The following is a 16,705-nucleotide window of genomic DNA, read 5'->3' as shown; positions in this document are numbered from 1 at the left end:
TTAATTGTCTATTGTGAATTCAACAATGTAATTGGGGTATAATGCATAATTGGTGGAGTACTCTTTGAATATAATTGTAGGTTATAGCTGTGATAAAAGTCTATAATATTAGGGGGTTTCTTCACATCCTAGTTGTTTATAGGTTGCAGTTTCGAATAGCATATTTAGTCCTTGTCCTTATTTTTTTCAGATGATCTTTGGGACCCTGACTCCCGCAGATGTGTGAACCTGGGCTCAGAACCAGTGCGGATGTTGTTGGTGCTGGATGACTCAGTGTGGGCAAGCTGCGGGAATTCTGTCACAGTCATGGACATCTCCAGCCTCACTACTCAGGTAACTACAAAACTATACAGTTTTTGACCTGAACAAATTCTCAGAAATGTGTTGCTGGCCTTTAAAGGGGGAAAATATAGACATTTATCTGTATATATTGAATTATGGGACACAGTGTTTACTGTTCATTTTCTGTTTGTGTATATACAACAGTAAATATTTTAAGGAAAAGTCATAAAAAATGAATTTTCTCACCTGATGGAAATCACTGAAACTCGTTTGGAATAATTCAGATTGCCATGTCTTATTGTCCACATTGCAAAATGTAAGTAAAGCACAATGGGCCTCATGCAAGAAGCACACTTAAAATACACGTATGAGTTACTCAAGAACATTTGTGGCATTCATCAATTTTCTCGTACTTAGAATTTTCTCTCGAGTACGAACAAAATTTAAGAGTGGTCCAGACCTGTCGTACATGTCATGAATAAATTATCCCTGCCTTTCTTCACTGGGTAGAAACACTTGTTTGATTTACATTTATAAAGTCCTAATCTGAATTAATTTTGAGTTTAAATATGATACTGAAATTAACAAAGAAACTTAATATATAATTAAAACAAATTTAATGCAACGTTTATATATATTTTTTTTTTAGATTTTTTGATTTGGTGCAGTAACTTCTACATTTCAGTAGTTGCTTGGAAACTTCTCTTACTCCGACAGCTGCCTCTGTGTCTCTCTGCAGGTCTCTATCCAGTATCATGTTGTGTTGCAGCTGACAGTGTCACATCACCTGCAGACTATAATATTCTCTCCTCTAATATCTCTGTGACAGTCATATCCCTTGACCACCTCCCATCACGGAGCGCTTTTGCTTTAGAAAGATGTTTTTTAGCATCTAACTTCACATCAAAGCATTCCCTCTTCATTTCTGTCACAGCGCAGAGCTGCTCTGATGACATCTTAGCTTGATTCATCTTTTCTAATTGTTCCAGATCTCCCCCCCTGTCTCTCCTAAAGTTGTTCTGCTCTTGTCTTCTGAATTCTGAAAGCAAGACTTGAAGTTGTGCAGTGTTTTTGCTCTTTTGGAAATTTTTGTGAATGAAACTCACCCATAAATGGAGCGGAACATGCAGCCTTACATTGCAGTTTTTAGGGGCATGGATTATGTTAATGATCACATCTCATGAATGTGCACCTCCTCATGAACAGGTGGCAGTTCAGGCAGTTAGAGTTGAATCCCACATAGGATTTTCTTATTTTCCTCTCATTGCTTTGTGCAAGAACAAATATAAGAGAAAAATAAGAAGACATTCATGCATGAGGCCCGTTATCCTTAAAGCATTTAGGAGCAACTTGGGAGCGAACCTATCAGTCTTAAAACATTTGGAAATTGAAACGCTTTTGTTTGAAAGAAATGTCCCAGTCAACCAATTAAATAATGAGCTTCAAGCAAATACCGCATGTAAGATTTCCGCCACTCTTATCTGCAAGGTCAACTCCACCTACCTTCCCAGCTGAAAAATATTCTCATTCTTCTCTAAAACACGGTTTGAATACTTTTATGGATGGATTCATCAGTGAAACTGCTAGACAAGGTGTTTTTTTTATTTTTTATTTTGTTGTTTTTTTTGCAGCATTTGAGGAAATTTTCCTCTCCTTTCATTTTCTGAAAAAGATTTATGCACACAGCCTCAGAGAGCCAGCATTCTAATCTGTGATGTCATCAAGATTTACTGCCTGGAGCTGCCGCATGGACAACGAATCAAACCCTTTGTAGTTGTTGGAGTTCTCACACACAAATAAGCTTCATTTTCTTGTAGCGCTCTGAGCTCTGAGTTATGGTACTTGAATGCGCACCATTATCTCGAGAAAATCAACCTGAATGTTTTCTCTGTCATGCTTTCCATTTTTGTGCAGTCATTCTCCAAGGTGTTCATCTGTACTCTGTGCCATTAGAGGTGTACAAGGGGGGGGGACTTCTCCGGCTGTGGTAGACAATAATGAATGACAGAAAACAAACTCTTCTGGGTAATGTTAATATGGTATTCAGATGCTGAACTGCAAACCATTACCATTTAATTATAGCTCCCAGATGTGAGTGTGCGTAGCTGTGTGAATGGTTAGAAGGCTTTTTGTTGGAAAGGAGCGATGTGTGCTAAGCAAACCCTCCGTGGATAAATAAAAGTTGATAACATATAAAATATGATGCTAAATTTGAACAACCAAACAAAAGCACTAACAATTAATAAAATGCATGTGTCTAATTACCCGCACCATATAAATATGTTTTCCATTTTCAATACTAAGGAGCTACATTTCCAGCAAAAATAGAATCAGGAAAAGGGCAAATGTACAACCTTCATTTAACCACTTACTCAATTTGCAACTACATATGTTTTGGTTGACCTCATGTCAAATATAGAAGCATAAACAACATGTGCAAGTAGCAAATAATTACTAAATCAAGTAAAGTACAAATTTAATATGTATTTACATTTTCTTTAGTTACAACAAATCAAAAAAAAGCAGCTGACAAATCTGGACGCTCAAATACAGAGACAGCTGCTTATTGAGTCTCAAGATCAGTAGTAATCAGTAGTGAGCCGGGCTAGGGATGTCTCCTTTTATTCCTTCACCTTTTTTCCTTAGCCCAGTCCTCCAGAGACATGGGCTTAATCAGCTGAGTGGCCACGCAGAGGAGGCACAGTTCTGGTTCACTGTATCTCCCACAGAGCTTAACAGGTCAGCTCTGGTTACCTCTTTCCTAACCTTGTCTTCCTCGCTAATGTGGACTCATGAGGGTTGACTTCACATGGGCTGTGGTGCATATCCAGGATCTGGAGAAGCAGAACTTGGCACGTGTAGTAAGCGATATGACTTGGAGAAGGGCTAGAGGGTCATGCACCCATATTCACTTCACTTTTTTCCATTGTTTTCCCCTACGGATGTTCGCCGCTTTGTCAGATATGCTGTACTTTTGAATCATTTATCCATGACTTTGCTGGACGCTATAGTCTGCCTGGTTTGACGCCACTTATTCTGGCACCCTGCTGCTTAACATGAGTCAATTTTAAAATCTTCACAGTCAATACCTTGACGACATAGCGTTATTCAAATAAAACCTTTCACAGTCCGTTTTGGATAAACATGGTTGTATACTTACAATGACGTTGAACTCACCTGCAACAGGAACCCAAGGGATCTCATCACTACTTACAAATTTGTGTGTACTCTCAGTTTTGTACGGTTTGATTATGTACACTCCACCCCAGTGGGGATACAAGAAAATATACTGCTGACAAAACCTCAGCAATACAATGGCTGAGAGCAAAGAGACAGACAAATGTGGGTCAAGGGATGTAATGATTTAGAAGCTGTTACATCTGTCTTAAGATGAAGATATCCTGTAACAAGCTCACAAAGCCTTAAAATGATACACTTGACAGTTCTGACCTCAGAGTTTTCAGACATGCCAGTGGGTCTGTGAGGATATACTGTAACACTGTTGTACTTTAACATAATGCTTACGTCGGCATGCTAACCTGCTTACAATGACAATGTCAACATGCCGATATATAGCAGGTATTACCGTATTTTTACCATGTTCAACATTTTAGTTTGCTATAATTGCTAATTAGCACTAATCACAAAGTACAGCTAATGGGAACTTTTGTAGGTTTTGGTCATAAACTGAAGTATTGGATGCATTTTTCTCTAAAATTAAAATGTCAACCTGATGGTGATACTAGAGGAAAGGTCAGGGGATCACCAAAGTCATTAGAATTCATCCTTTCAGGGCCATGAAGGTGTGTATAGAATTTCATGCAAATCCATCCATGTTTTTAAAGATATTTCACTCTGGAGCAAAGGAGTGAACCGACCATCTGAATGACACTACCATTCAGAGAGCCCCATCAGCTGGCAGGGAAGCAAAGGTCCCATCACTGCTTAGACCACTTACCTGGCCCTGGTTTGTTATTGTTAATACTTAGTCTTTTTTTCAACCATACAGGGTCAATATTTGTAAAACTTTCTCAGAGCCAAGAAACGTGATTGTATGTCCATGACACTATGTCAATGTAAGGTCTATAGGATGGCAAGTTCAGGTATTTTAATGGTATTTACAGTATTTTGAATATTCAAAGGTGAATCCACTTGCAGTCCAAACATTCTATAATTTCATCCTTAAATGTGATAGGACCTCTGACTGATCTTTACTAGATGCATGTTCTTAGCTCCCCTTACCACCAGAGGACCATGTTAACAGTAAACTGTGGTAAACGGTATCCATGTGCAGCAGGACACAGAACTTTTTAATATGTGAAAAAAGGTGAAAATCCTTTCAAATGATTCACTCCTAAAAAGTCTGGGTACATCAGTAAAAGTAAGAAATGATAAACTCTATTTTCATTCCCATCAGGCCAACTAAAGGGGCTTGGTAGCAGCAGGAATGATAAACACACAATGGGAATTTGGAGCAATGTAATTGGGAGGAAAATGAGAAAAAACTCAACCAATCAAATGTTTTATTTAGTAGATAGTCACACAGTAGGGGCTGATTTGAATGTGGAGATAATGCAGAGCTTTGTTTGTTTGATTTTTACACAAATGTCATTTGTTCACACATGCCAACATTTGTTTCTGCAGCAAATGATTTCAAACACTCTCTCTGTTATCAGCTGTGTGTGTTAATAAAAGCAGATCTCTGCATCATTACAGAGCTGCACAAACTTCAACACTCTGTAGAGGTCTGAGACCCCCCCCCCCACACACACACACACCCCAATGTAGACAAACCTTAACAAAGTAGGACATGCATGGACATACAAGCTTTGATCAATACTGACTGGCAGGCCTTGTTCCTTCCTCTTTCCATTACTATGTCTTTTTCTACCTGCTTTCTCCTATCACTCACATGTCCACTCGACTCCCTCTCCATAGCTAACAGTGGAGATGTGGACTTAGCACTCGGCAAAGGACAAAGACACCTTGTCACCTGGTGTAATGAAGGACTAATGAGCTGTTCAGACCAGCTGTAGTGTTTGTGGCTTTAGCTCTGCTGTTATTCCAACCGCTGGTGAAGGTTTATAGGATGGATGCTGCTGTTAGTGTGACACTGCCGAGTTGAGTGTAAAGGGCACATTACTGCTGTCAAGCTTCACTGACCACCTCATCTCTGAAAGCAATGCTGGATTCACCAGACTAATACCAGGTTGTTGGTTGGGGCCAACAGTTGTGACCTGTACTTATCCTGTATTTGACACAGTGCAATGGCCGTTCAACATGTTTGGTTTCTATATTGATGGTAAAATATTTGGAGAATTATATTTTGCAGTATTGGCTTAAATGTTAATTGATATTTATATGAAATCTTATCTTGTGCATCCCAGTCCAATGACACAACAGTATTGTATACATTTTGTATCACAGAATGGCTTCCAGGTGGTTTCAAACATATGGTAGGCAAGATGGCATTCAACAATTATAGGATGTCATCCAGTGATTAGCTGGAAGTTCCTTTTAGAGCCACCATACTTGATAATGATTAATGTGATAATTATGCAGCATATAGAGTACAGTAGGACTGTGCGTTTCTTTACAAACTTGTCAACTCACTTGAATTGCAATGGGTTATTGAAGGTGAAATGTGCCTTTTTTATTATGGATATCTAATTTCTGATGGCTGCACTTGAAAAACGAAGAGATGCAGTGCATATCCTTTCCCGGACAGAGCAGCACACACTGCTGAGGAGTCAATTAAAAGAGAAAATACATCAAAGGCTTGATTCCTTTTCCCTAATTTCAAACAAAGGAGGACCCACTGGCAAGGGCACACAAACAGGTGGTAATCCCTGTCCGCCGGTGTACTTGGGTTGGGGGGTGGGGGAGTTCTCATCTTCACTCATTCGCTCTCACTGACTAATTGCCTAGCTTCATGAAACTCATGCATTGACAGTGATAGGAGTTCCAAGATGATGCCCAAACCAACCCTTGTCACGCCTTGGACCGCAGGGGCGGTATGTGTCGCCATGATAAGGCTCATTGCATTTATTTCAAGCTACTCATTAAGACTGTGTGCCTGAAACTCTCTTTTTCCATTGTGCTCTTAAAAAGATAGAAACCAGGGGAATGATGCAAAAACAAGCCCTGTGTGTCAGGGACTCTGTAAATTACAAAATAAGGAGGCACAGTTAGACTTTATTTACAGAAAAGCAAGTGTGGAGCAACCGCTGCTTGCAAGATTCATGCGTCCTCTACTGACCTCATCTTGTCATGATATGGTCATGACAGTTTTCTGACAATGTTTTGATATAAATAAACACTTCAGAAAATCAACTTTGAATTGACTGTCACAACAATCGGAATACTTACTAAAAAGTTGCGTTGGCAAAGTGTGCCCTATGCTGAAAAACAGTACAGTCAGCACAGTTGTGACTTTCCTCTGTTGCACAGATTTGTACATTTTTGATACATGTATATAAAGTCAAAGCGATAACTTTCCTTCTTATACTTCACCCTTCATTCTTTTTGCTTTCTGTCGTCTGTTCTTATTTCTTTTGTTTGTGGATTCTGTGGTTTGGAAAAAAAATTTAATTATGAATGAGAGGAGCAAAATAGTTGTGATGTTGCTAAACTCCTAACAGAAAACTAGGCTAGAATGAAAAACACCATAACAATTTAAAAAAAAAAAAAGTCTACAGATTATATGGAGAAAAATCCTCCAAATAATGTCAATCTGTTTTGTTGAAAATACCAGCATAACATCCCAGAGAGAGCTAACCTTTCAGTTTTGGAAATGTTTTGTTTTTCATCATGGAAATAATGTAATTTGTTGATGATGTGGGTGATTGCAATTTTCCTCTCCTGCTGACTCTATTTATAACAGTATTGTTGTTTCTATCACAGAAATTTGAAGTTCATCCAGACCCGATGGTCAGCGTCGCACACATGGCGCGTGCCGGCGGAGGGGTGTGGATGGCGTTTTCCGAGGGTTCCTCCATTCGTCTCTTTCATACCGAAACACTGGAGCTTCTGCAGGAAATCAACATCTCGACACGGTCAACACTGCTCAACACAGGTATGCACACATCACAATTGGTTTTGACCTCCATATATAGAGATCAACCCTCATCCCGCAGTGCAGTGCAACCACTGAAACACATGGCAACTTATGCTGTACAATTGTTTTTCTTTGTGACAGGTTATTGTGTGCTGCTTCCAAATTGTACAACAAAATTTTTATTTCATTTGTATTGGTCTTACTCTTTATTGTATTAGAAAGGGCACCAGTTACACAATGATGACACTCTCCTTCCGAGAATGATATTCTTGTCTTGTCCAACTTGCTCCTTGGGTCCTGCACTTCGGGGACTGACCTGAATAAGTATCTATCTCAGGCCTTCACAAAGCCATAATAGAGCTACAGGGTGAGAGATATGGATTAATAAAAAAGAAATAAAGTCATTGAGGCAACCTTAAAGATTTCCATATTATGGGTTCCCATGGAAACACTTGTCTTTCATTAAACGTCCACGCTTCTGTTGTATCGTGCCTATTTTTCTTCTTTTTCTCTACATGTACCTATCTGTTTTCCTCCCCTTTTGAGTTAATATGTTGCTTTCTATTTGTCCCACTTTCTCCCTCTCACTCCCCGTTTCATCTCATCCACTCTGCTTTAAACCCCCCCCCCCACCCCCTCCCCACCCCCCGCCTTCACTTCTCACTGCAGTCCGTTTAGGATGCCACAGATAGCCCATTACTTCCTGTGTGCCTTCCTTCATGATGGATGAAATATTTATCAGCAAGTGTGGGTGTTTTTGCCTTTTTTGAGGGAATAACTATGGTAAACAAATTAGATGGCAGTGAAGCATACCTTAAACTATCTAATGGTGATACACGAGACTCAGTGTGAGTTTGCCTCCAACATGTTCAGGCTGCTGCACGTGGGCCATCGGCTCATTCAGTGCATGTGAAGATCATTTTGAGCTTCAGGGAGTGGTATAAATGCATCTGGATTTAGAAAATTTTGTCCTTTTCATTGAGTCACACCAGACTGTGATTGATGTATTTAGAGCAATACTCAAAGCTGTGGTAGCACTCCATCTCGTCAGAGAGAAGTAGGTTTTCGCTTGTGAGTTGAGTAAAGAGCAAAGAATAAAGAATAAAAAAACATGCATGTGTTTCAGGCACCAAACTTTTCTCTTTCAGATCAAAGTTCCTTTTTTTCCCCTTTTGTTTAAGAGGAGAGTTTAAGGAGAACAGACTCCTATGGCCATGGTATCTGGAGAAAACCAGTGACCCAGAGGTCACTTTCACCCAGCGCCAGTGCTTCCGCTTGAAATATGCAGCAGATTTGAGGGGAGGGTGGCAGACTCAAGGCTTGGCCCTGGGGGAAGTTACAGGGGTGAAAAGAAAAAAAGTAGCCAGGCTCATGTCTTCAGGGTCCACAAAAGGAAGAGGATCTTTGACTTAAGTTGTGATTTGTTGAGCTCACAAGAGAAAAGAGGATCCCCCGACACTCTATAACCACAGATACCGCTCATGAAATACTGATAGTTTCTCGCTATCAATGGACCTCTGTTTCCCTAGGTTTCTCCTTGACTTATGCTGGGACATGCAGTAATGATATACCCCATAATCCTCTCCCCTTAATGTGATTTATACTCAACAGGGAATTCCAGTTGCAGTAAACAACAGAGAAGTTTCAGAGGCAGAGGAAACTGCTGATCTCTTCTGTACTAATGCCTTTAATAGTTCTATCCTTAGGGTGAAAAAATAATATTCCAAAATAAAGTCCTCAGTGACATATCATAGGGAAACATTTATCTTTGGAGACATCATCTTTTTTAAGGCAAATACCGGCTCTCATGATAAACCCACTACACACTGCGGAGTGTGTGCATTGCTGCAAAAATTGGAGGTGCAAGATTGCTCGAGGTTAAGCTAGACCTCCTTAATCTCAAGTGCCTTTGTCATTATCCGTCTTTATCGCTGTTCTTAAAGACAATGCCCGGCGCCCACATCTTCAGACTTAACTTCAGATTTCATGGTAACCCAAGAGTGGGTGTTCATGAGCATCACTCTCTCACTTAAGCTCTCTAACCAAAGTACAAATAGTCTCTGAGGCAATATGAGCAGGTGGCAGACAGTTTCGAGATAAAGGCCTTTTTGCCAGCATCTAGCTCACTTCTGTGACCCTCCAAGGTCTTACCCTAAAGGGTTCTGCTCTCTGTTTGCTGAATGCGCTCCTATGCTCTGCCTCCACAGTATCAGCTTCCTTCTAGGGCTGATTCATCTCTGCATAGTGAAATGAATTAATTAATGACACTGTTGAGCCACTCATAATGCAAATCATAATAATCTGAGCATGATACAGAACAAACATGTAAATACAGCTACACATGTAAATTAGCATTCTCTTAGTTGTGATCACATGAGTGCTGGTGTAATTCAATTATGGTTGCCATGGATATTATGATAAATGGTTCTATAGATAACTAGGCCACAATGGGAGCCAAGAGCTGAGGGACCACAGAAGGAATGCGAAAATAAATCCGCAACAAACAATGTTTTTCACCCCTTTGTTAACTGGAAACAAAGGATATGCATGTATAATAAGAGTGTGCAATTATCCTTTCTCTGACAGTAATGCAGTGCTACAAAAACATTTCTGCAACGGAAAACTTCACAACAGAAAATGTATGGACTCTTGCATCATACTCTATCACAAGAAAGACAAAGTTAACTGTATCCAACGAAAAGTCACTAAATAATCCTCAAGGATTATCAAGACACTTCATTAGGTTGAGGAGAGTCTCTCTGAATTACTTCTGTAATCTGTCACTTTAACAGAGAGCCACAATAAAAACTAACACCAACTTGCTATATCTCATTGAATTTGATTATCTATGGATAAAAATAAACAAATCCAAACAAAAAATAAACAACTACATACAACATTATTCATGTATGTATATTATTCATATCAGCGGGTGAACCTCAAACACTAGGTAAATTCAAAATTTGCTTTGTTAGATCAGATGCACAGATCTTTTTCAATAATAAAGTCACTTACTACTATGAGTTCATGCCATTTACAGACAACACTGTAGCGCATTGTTTGAAAGATGATTCATAGACTCACAATGTGCAACTATGATGAGTTAAAGGCATTTTCTAAAATGAAATTAGACCTTAAAAATCAAAACTGAATGTTATTGTCAGTCAAGTATTTCTAAAATGTCAGAATATGTAACCTCAAGGCTACTGAACAGTTTTCTAGGTGTAAGTTTCAGAAATCTCTGTAATAGCTACTATAATAATTATACTGTATGTATATTCAAACAGTCTGAATAATATGCTTTTTTTCATTGAAAATCATTGATCTCTTTTATATCTTACAAGATTGAACATTATATTTAAAAATGAAAAAAATGTTCTTAGTATTGTAATATTCTGTCTAAACTATTTTAAGACTGTGCGCACCTTCAATTTTTGTCAGTTATTCTGGACGATTAGACCTGTTTTCAGTGTTAAAGTTAGGTTTGTTTAGTGTTTGTGTAGGACGCTGAACTCTAGCACTTAAAGGACATTTGCCACAAAAGAACCAAAGGATTAGGGAGATGTCAATTAAATACTGGCTGTATACATCCACACAGACCTGTGAAAAGGTCTGATTTAATGCACCTGTGTGAGTTCACCATGGGCATCAGGGCCTTACTCATTTGAAAGGACTATACTGTCTGTATTTAGAGTGCCTTAGGATGTCTGACATTTTACCAATAAAAGAGAACTTCCCTGCATATCAGTCTTGCTATGTGCAGTATGAGGCAGAAACTTTGAAGCTGAATATTTCAAAACCACTCAAATCTAAAACAGAAATGTGTAATACCGACTTCACAAAGTCGGGCCAACTTTGTGCTTTTATGAGTTTTCCTTTCAACTGGGTCAGTAGCAAGTAGACAAATCCAATTTTTCATAATCTTATGTAACACAGACCCCCAGGTGGCTGTGCTGTGCATGTGTTAAGCTTGTCAAATATAGATTGATCACAGAGCTTAAACCCTACCCAAAGCTAACACCGATAACCAACAATAAAAGTATTTTTACTTTTTTTGATCATGATTTGACCAGATTATTGCCAAAATACACACATTTTGGAAGAACTTCAGGTAATAATACAATCAATAGAAGTTAATATTGCTCTCTCTGAAATATAAACCATCCAGTCTGTAAAAATTGTCATCAGGGAGATATACTGTATATTATTCTTTCAAAAGGCATCATAATCTGTTGTAGTTTTGAGCTACAGTTTGTGTCGTTCTATAACAATAGACGGCGAAGAAAACTCAATTCAATTTTCTCTGAATGTTTTTCTATATTGCAGGTCAAAAGAGCATGCGAGTCACAAGTCTCCTAATTTGCCAGGGGCTGCTATGGGTTGGTACTGCCCAAGGCTTAATTATCACTCTTCCAGTCCCCAAACTGGAGGGCATCCCCAAAATAACAGGTATGGATCAGAGCGAGGTGGCTGACTGTGATTGAACAGGCTCTTGAGAGGTCAAAAGAAAAACGAAGAGGTTTTTTTTTTCATGATAGAAAATTACTCTGCTCTGCCCATTATTGAGGTCACACTTCACATTTTTCTTGGGGCTGTGGGAATCGGTGCAAATATTACAGGGCAGCCAACACACAAATCATACTGTATATATTCTTGCAGGGGTAATTTAAAAACTGCCTGACAGTGTTTTGTTTATTATGCCAAGTGAATGAGGTCGTTAGTTTCCCACTTGCACAAACCTCACTTCATAACCATCTTATTCCAGACTACTTTATTGAATAATGTGTAAATACACCACAGCATGTAGCTACAATCATTAATGATTGTAGCTACATGCTACATTGTAGCTACAGCGGTAGAATTATAATAAATAATTACAGTGAACTGAGGTGTAGTATTTATAGTCTCTCTACATTTGAATATTTTTGCTGCCTGCCTCCTACAGGAAAAGGAATGGTCTCTCTAAATGCCCACTGTGGATCTGTGGACTTCCTGGTAGCCACCACCAGCACCCTCTCTCCTGAACTCCTGAAGAGGGATTCCATCGGGGACGGCCCAGACTCTGCCTGTGGAGGCGAGGACCGCAGCGACACCTCCTCTCAGGAATCCCTGCAACAGTCCAGCTCCTACCACGGAGACGGGAGAGGCAAAGGACGCGGCGTTCTGCTACAGTACAAGCTGCGCTCCACATCAGGGCTGCCCGGACGGCCTTTAACGGCGCTGGGCGACGAGGCGTCAGACTCCTCCCTGGAGTCTTTGGAACACAGTGTGGAAGATGGATCTATATATGAGCTCAGTGATGACCCAGAAATGTGGGTTCGGGGGCGTCCTTGTGAGAGGGACGGGGGTCGCAGAGACAGGGTGATTTCTGCAGCTGTTATCTCTGGAGGCAAAGGCTTCCGTAGACTGAAGGAAGGAGCACCAGCAGGTACTAGGACAAGTGGGGAGGGTTTAGAGAATATTCTTATGGTATGGCAGCTCCCACTGACAGTGTAATATGGAAAATATATGGTAAGGTGATGCGTATTTATAGAAGTCTACCCAGCTTAGCCTTGAATCACTTGTTCCATAAATTCAAGGGATTTAAATATGTGATGAAGAAGGTGTTGCCACTATTACAGAACTTGACATCTTATGATAGCATGTGGAATAAGGAAGCTACATGCTGTTCACAAGAGGTACCGTCATCCCATAGAACACTTTGAATGTTGTGCGTCATCATCTTCCCAGCAGTGGCAGAGGCCGCCACAGATTAGTTCCTTGTGGTTGTTTTGATGTGGTTCCTCTTCCTGCCTTAGTTAAGATTAATATGCCTCAATTCAACCTCATCATTGCTGTGTGCACTCTGCCACATTTATTTTATGCGAAGGACTTCTGTGTGAGCACCCATGGACAGCATGCCTTTGAGAGGGAGCCTTTGTTGAATCCGCCATGCTCTGCAGAGTTAGAGATGGACATCTTTTATCTGATCCTGTGGGAGAGATCCCATCTGTTTAGAACTGAAAGCTGGGGACTACCACCGCATCACAAAGCACATTAACATCACTTTATTAGCTTTGCCAGCCATTCTCTCATCCCATACAATGTGAATGTAAGATACCTTCTATTGTGTCTCAAAATTGAATCTGGGCTCTCTTAAAAAAAAAAAAGAAAGAACTTCATTTTTCCTGTTTTGCCACAGCTGTTGCAAAAATGATTTTTGGTTACGAAAAAATGACTCGCTTCCAAGAGCTTAACATGGATTTGTTGAAGAGGGTCATGTTAGTACAGACTGACCGTAAAATCTTCCAAACAAACTATTTTGAAGATTTTTGCTGTTTGCAAAATAAAATGTTGGGGGAGAGAAAGTCATTGCTTTATATTACAGCATCTATATTTGCACTGCAGAAATCCTGTAATTATTATAGTTTAATTTGAGGAAAAGAAACTTCTTGGTATCACATTTTAAAGGTTTTATCATGTCCAAATACTGTAAAATGCCAGGTATCTGTCATTATTCACCATTATCTATCAGCCAGATAAGACAAATGTGTGCACAGCCTTGTTAATATACAACTCACATTAGTTGGAAGCTCCAGTTAAACGCTAAACTCTGTAAATGGATGATGAAATAAGTGCTGCAGCCATCCAAACTGCTGTTGGCTTTGTATCAACAGAGGGAACCTACCTAAAAGAAATAAGCATGTTTACATGCAAATTCATTTTTAATAATATGTAAGATGATTCTAATTAAGACAAGCCCACAATACAGTTAACATACTGCACATTGATGTATATTATCTGTGACATTAGTGAAGCCACTAAGTCATTTAAACCTTTCCCATCAACATTTGTTTTCCCTCTGTTTTCACGGTAGTATGTGGTATAAATATTTGGAGTTTAATGCAAACATTAATATTTTATGATGAGGATATGAGGATTCAAATAAACAAGTTGTCATCACTGTCGGAGGAGAACCTCACATCTCCATTTTTGTTGGTAATCATGTAGATGTAGGCCATCCAACTATGAACATGGCTTTAAGGATTTTCAATAAACCGAGCAGTTGTCAAGGTTATTATACATCATTGTCCTCCACCTCTGTCTCTACTTAGCCTTTCTACCACACATGGATTCCTCGTCTTATCCTTTCATCACAGATGAAGCATAAAGTTCATGTTTCATATTTCCCTGAGGCACATTGAGGTTTATTTACCCTTTTCTTCTCCTCCTCACTACTTTGATTCAAAGCATTTAAACGTCCTGCTGTCTGCCAGAGTCATTCAAAAAAAAATAAAAAAATAAATAAGATGATGTAAACTATCCCTGGATGCTATCATCTAAATGTAAATCTCAGTGTCAGGTCATAAATGTATACTTTAATTCATGTGAGATTTAATGCTGCTGGAGCAACAACATCCTCATGGTCACTATAGATGTTGTTCAGCCTGAACCAGAGGATGAGCTTGTATTCCTGCTTGAGTAGCCTAATGAAATATACATGATTCCTTTTACAGAAGCCACCACAGAATTTACATTGTTGAACTGTTTCCCAACCAACAGCTGAGATTTAATCTCAAAAGTATGTTGACCTTTGATGGACACTGACTCATACATTTCATTTGCTTACACTACACGTGTACTAAGTATTATCCGTGCGCAGAATATTAATACTCATGACTGGTCGTACTGTACTACTAATTAGAACTGTTACTGTACTACTGTAATTAAACCAATATCCCCTTTTGTAAAGAGGACTCTGTAACTGTTGATGTGTTAGATGAGAGTAAAACAGTTTTATGCAATTTATTTTCCTGTGATGTTAAAGGATAATGTCAGTTTATTACAAATTGGATTTTTCTTTTTTGCAGGTTCAGTCATTGTTTCTATTTGTTATGATAACATATACTCACAAAGTTAATGGCTGAGATGTGGGAAAGAAGCACAATCACTAAGACGGACGAGCAGTCAGATCATCATACAGGTTTTAAATGCACTCTCAGATTAGCCAGACTTATTTGGAAGAAACAAGCAAACAGTAAATTATTACCCAAACTGTGTTGTAAACATCCATCAGTATTAACAGACCGACTTCCATGCTCAACGCTATTGTGCTTGCTGTTTTACCACCACATAAAATGATTGATAATCTAGCTAAACAGTTGGCTTGTTTACACTTGACTAGTTTGTCTGATGACTCATGTTTCATTGTGAGACTTCATTGTAGTGATTTCACTGTGTTCCCAGATCTCAGCAATTTGAAGGAACAGTTTTGACAAAATTTAGACATTTTGAGAAATTTGCTCATTTGTTTTATATATAAAGATTGAAACCGCTCTTCATCAAGGTGAGGAAGGCAAAATAGCCATTTACATGTAGTAGAGAATAGTTGTGTGATGTGTTTTAATTATGATGGACTTGCATTGACGCTCACACAGGTCAGCACCTCGCTGTATGTGCGCTCTCAAAGTAAGAAGCCAGGGGCTCAGCTAGCACAAAGACTGGAAATGGGGGAAAAAACTTTCCTACCACGTTATATCTTGTCTGTTTAATCTGTACTAATAGAAAAGTGTAAAAACATCAAGTTTTGGTTTCATGGAGGTTTGTGTCCTTGACTATTTCTTGGCTGGAAGCAATTTCCAGGAAACCAGCAGAGCTCTGAGGAAACAAACCTAGCCAAACTGTCCAAGAAACAGTCTGGCTCCCCTTTTAAAGCCACAACTTGTTGTTTTTACTGTTTGTTTTTTTTTGTTTGGGTTAAACTATAAACTATGTATAACATGTTAATTATTGAGCTTTAGAGGTGCTAGTAGGTGGATTTTGTTTCCCTCTGTTTCCAGTCTTTGTGCTAAGCTAAGCTAACCATCTCCTAGCTGTAGCTTTGTACTTAATGGACAGATATGAGACTGGTATGAATCTTAATATCTAACTCTCAGCAATAAAGCAAATAAGTGTATTTCCCAAAATATCTAACTGTTCCTTTGACTAGGTCATAATTATCCTTTAAGCATTGATGAAGTATTACGCTCATGCCTTCGCAGGCATATGGAAACACAGTGCTTGTTTCTTTTGGTACAGTACTTTAATGTTAAATGTCTAAACATTGTCTAACAAGCTTATGCTAAATTAAAAAAAACATCTTTGAACATGAGTTTGAGTGTGATCTTTTTTATATGACTGATTTAGAATGATTTACACTGTTGATGTGAAAAGGTAGTTCACATTTAGAGATATTACAGTATATCTGGAGCAATATTATGCTAATGATTTTACACTATTTCAATATGACTCAGCAACAGAAAATCTTATTTTTGATGTATCATTTGGATTATCTTCTTACTTTTTTGGTGTTTGGTTATTCAAATTACATTTGGCTTACCTCTTCAT

The 16,705-nt window shown here is 38.9% G+C and overlaps 1 protein-coding gene across 4 annotated transcripts in view; it reads left to right on the top strand.

Moving 5' to 3' along the window:
• arhgef10la (Rho guanine nucleotide exchange factor (GEF) 10-like a) overlaps positions 1-16,111 on the top strand; it is a 124,571-nt gene extending 108,460 nt beyond the window's left edge. For all 4 annotated transcript variants that reach the window (XM_042406800.1, XM_042406798.1, XM_042406799.1 and 1 more), the window contains 4 exons: positions 191-333; positions 7,186-7,357; positions 11,666-11,788; positions 12,285-16,111. In XM_042406800.1, coding sequence (XP_042262734.1) covers positions 191-333; positions 7,186-7,357; positions 11,666-11,788; positions 12,285-12,835 — 989 coding nt within the window. In that variant the 3' untranslated portion in view covers positions 12,836-16,111. The remainder of the gene's footprint in view (positions 1-190; positions 334-7,185; positions 7,358-11,665; positions 11,789-12,284) is intronic.
• The last annotated feature ends 594 nt before the right edge of the window (positions 16,112-16,705 follow it).

The sequence above is a fragment of the Thunnus maccoyii genome, chromosome 3, assembly GCF_910596095.1.
Source record: "Thunnus maccoyii chromosome 3, fThuMac1.1, whole genome shotgun sequence".
NCBI lineage: Eukaryota > Metazoa > Chordata > Actinopteri > Scombriformes > Scombridae > Thunnus > Thunnus maccoyii.
This window is presented reverse-complemented; position numbering and strand designations above follow the sequence as displayed.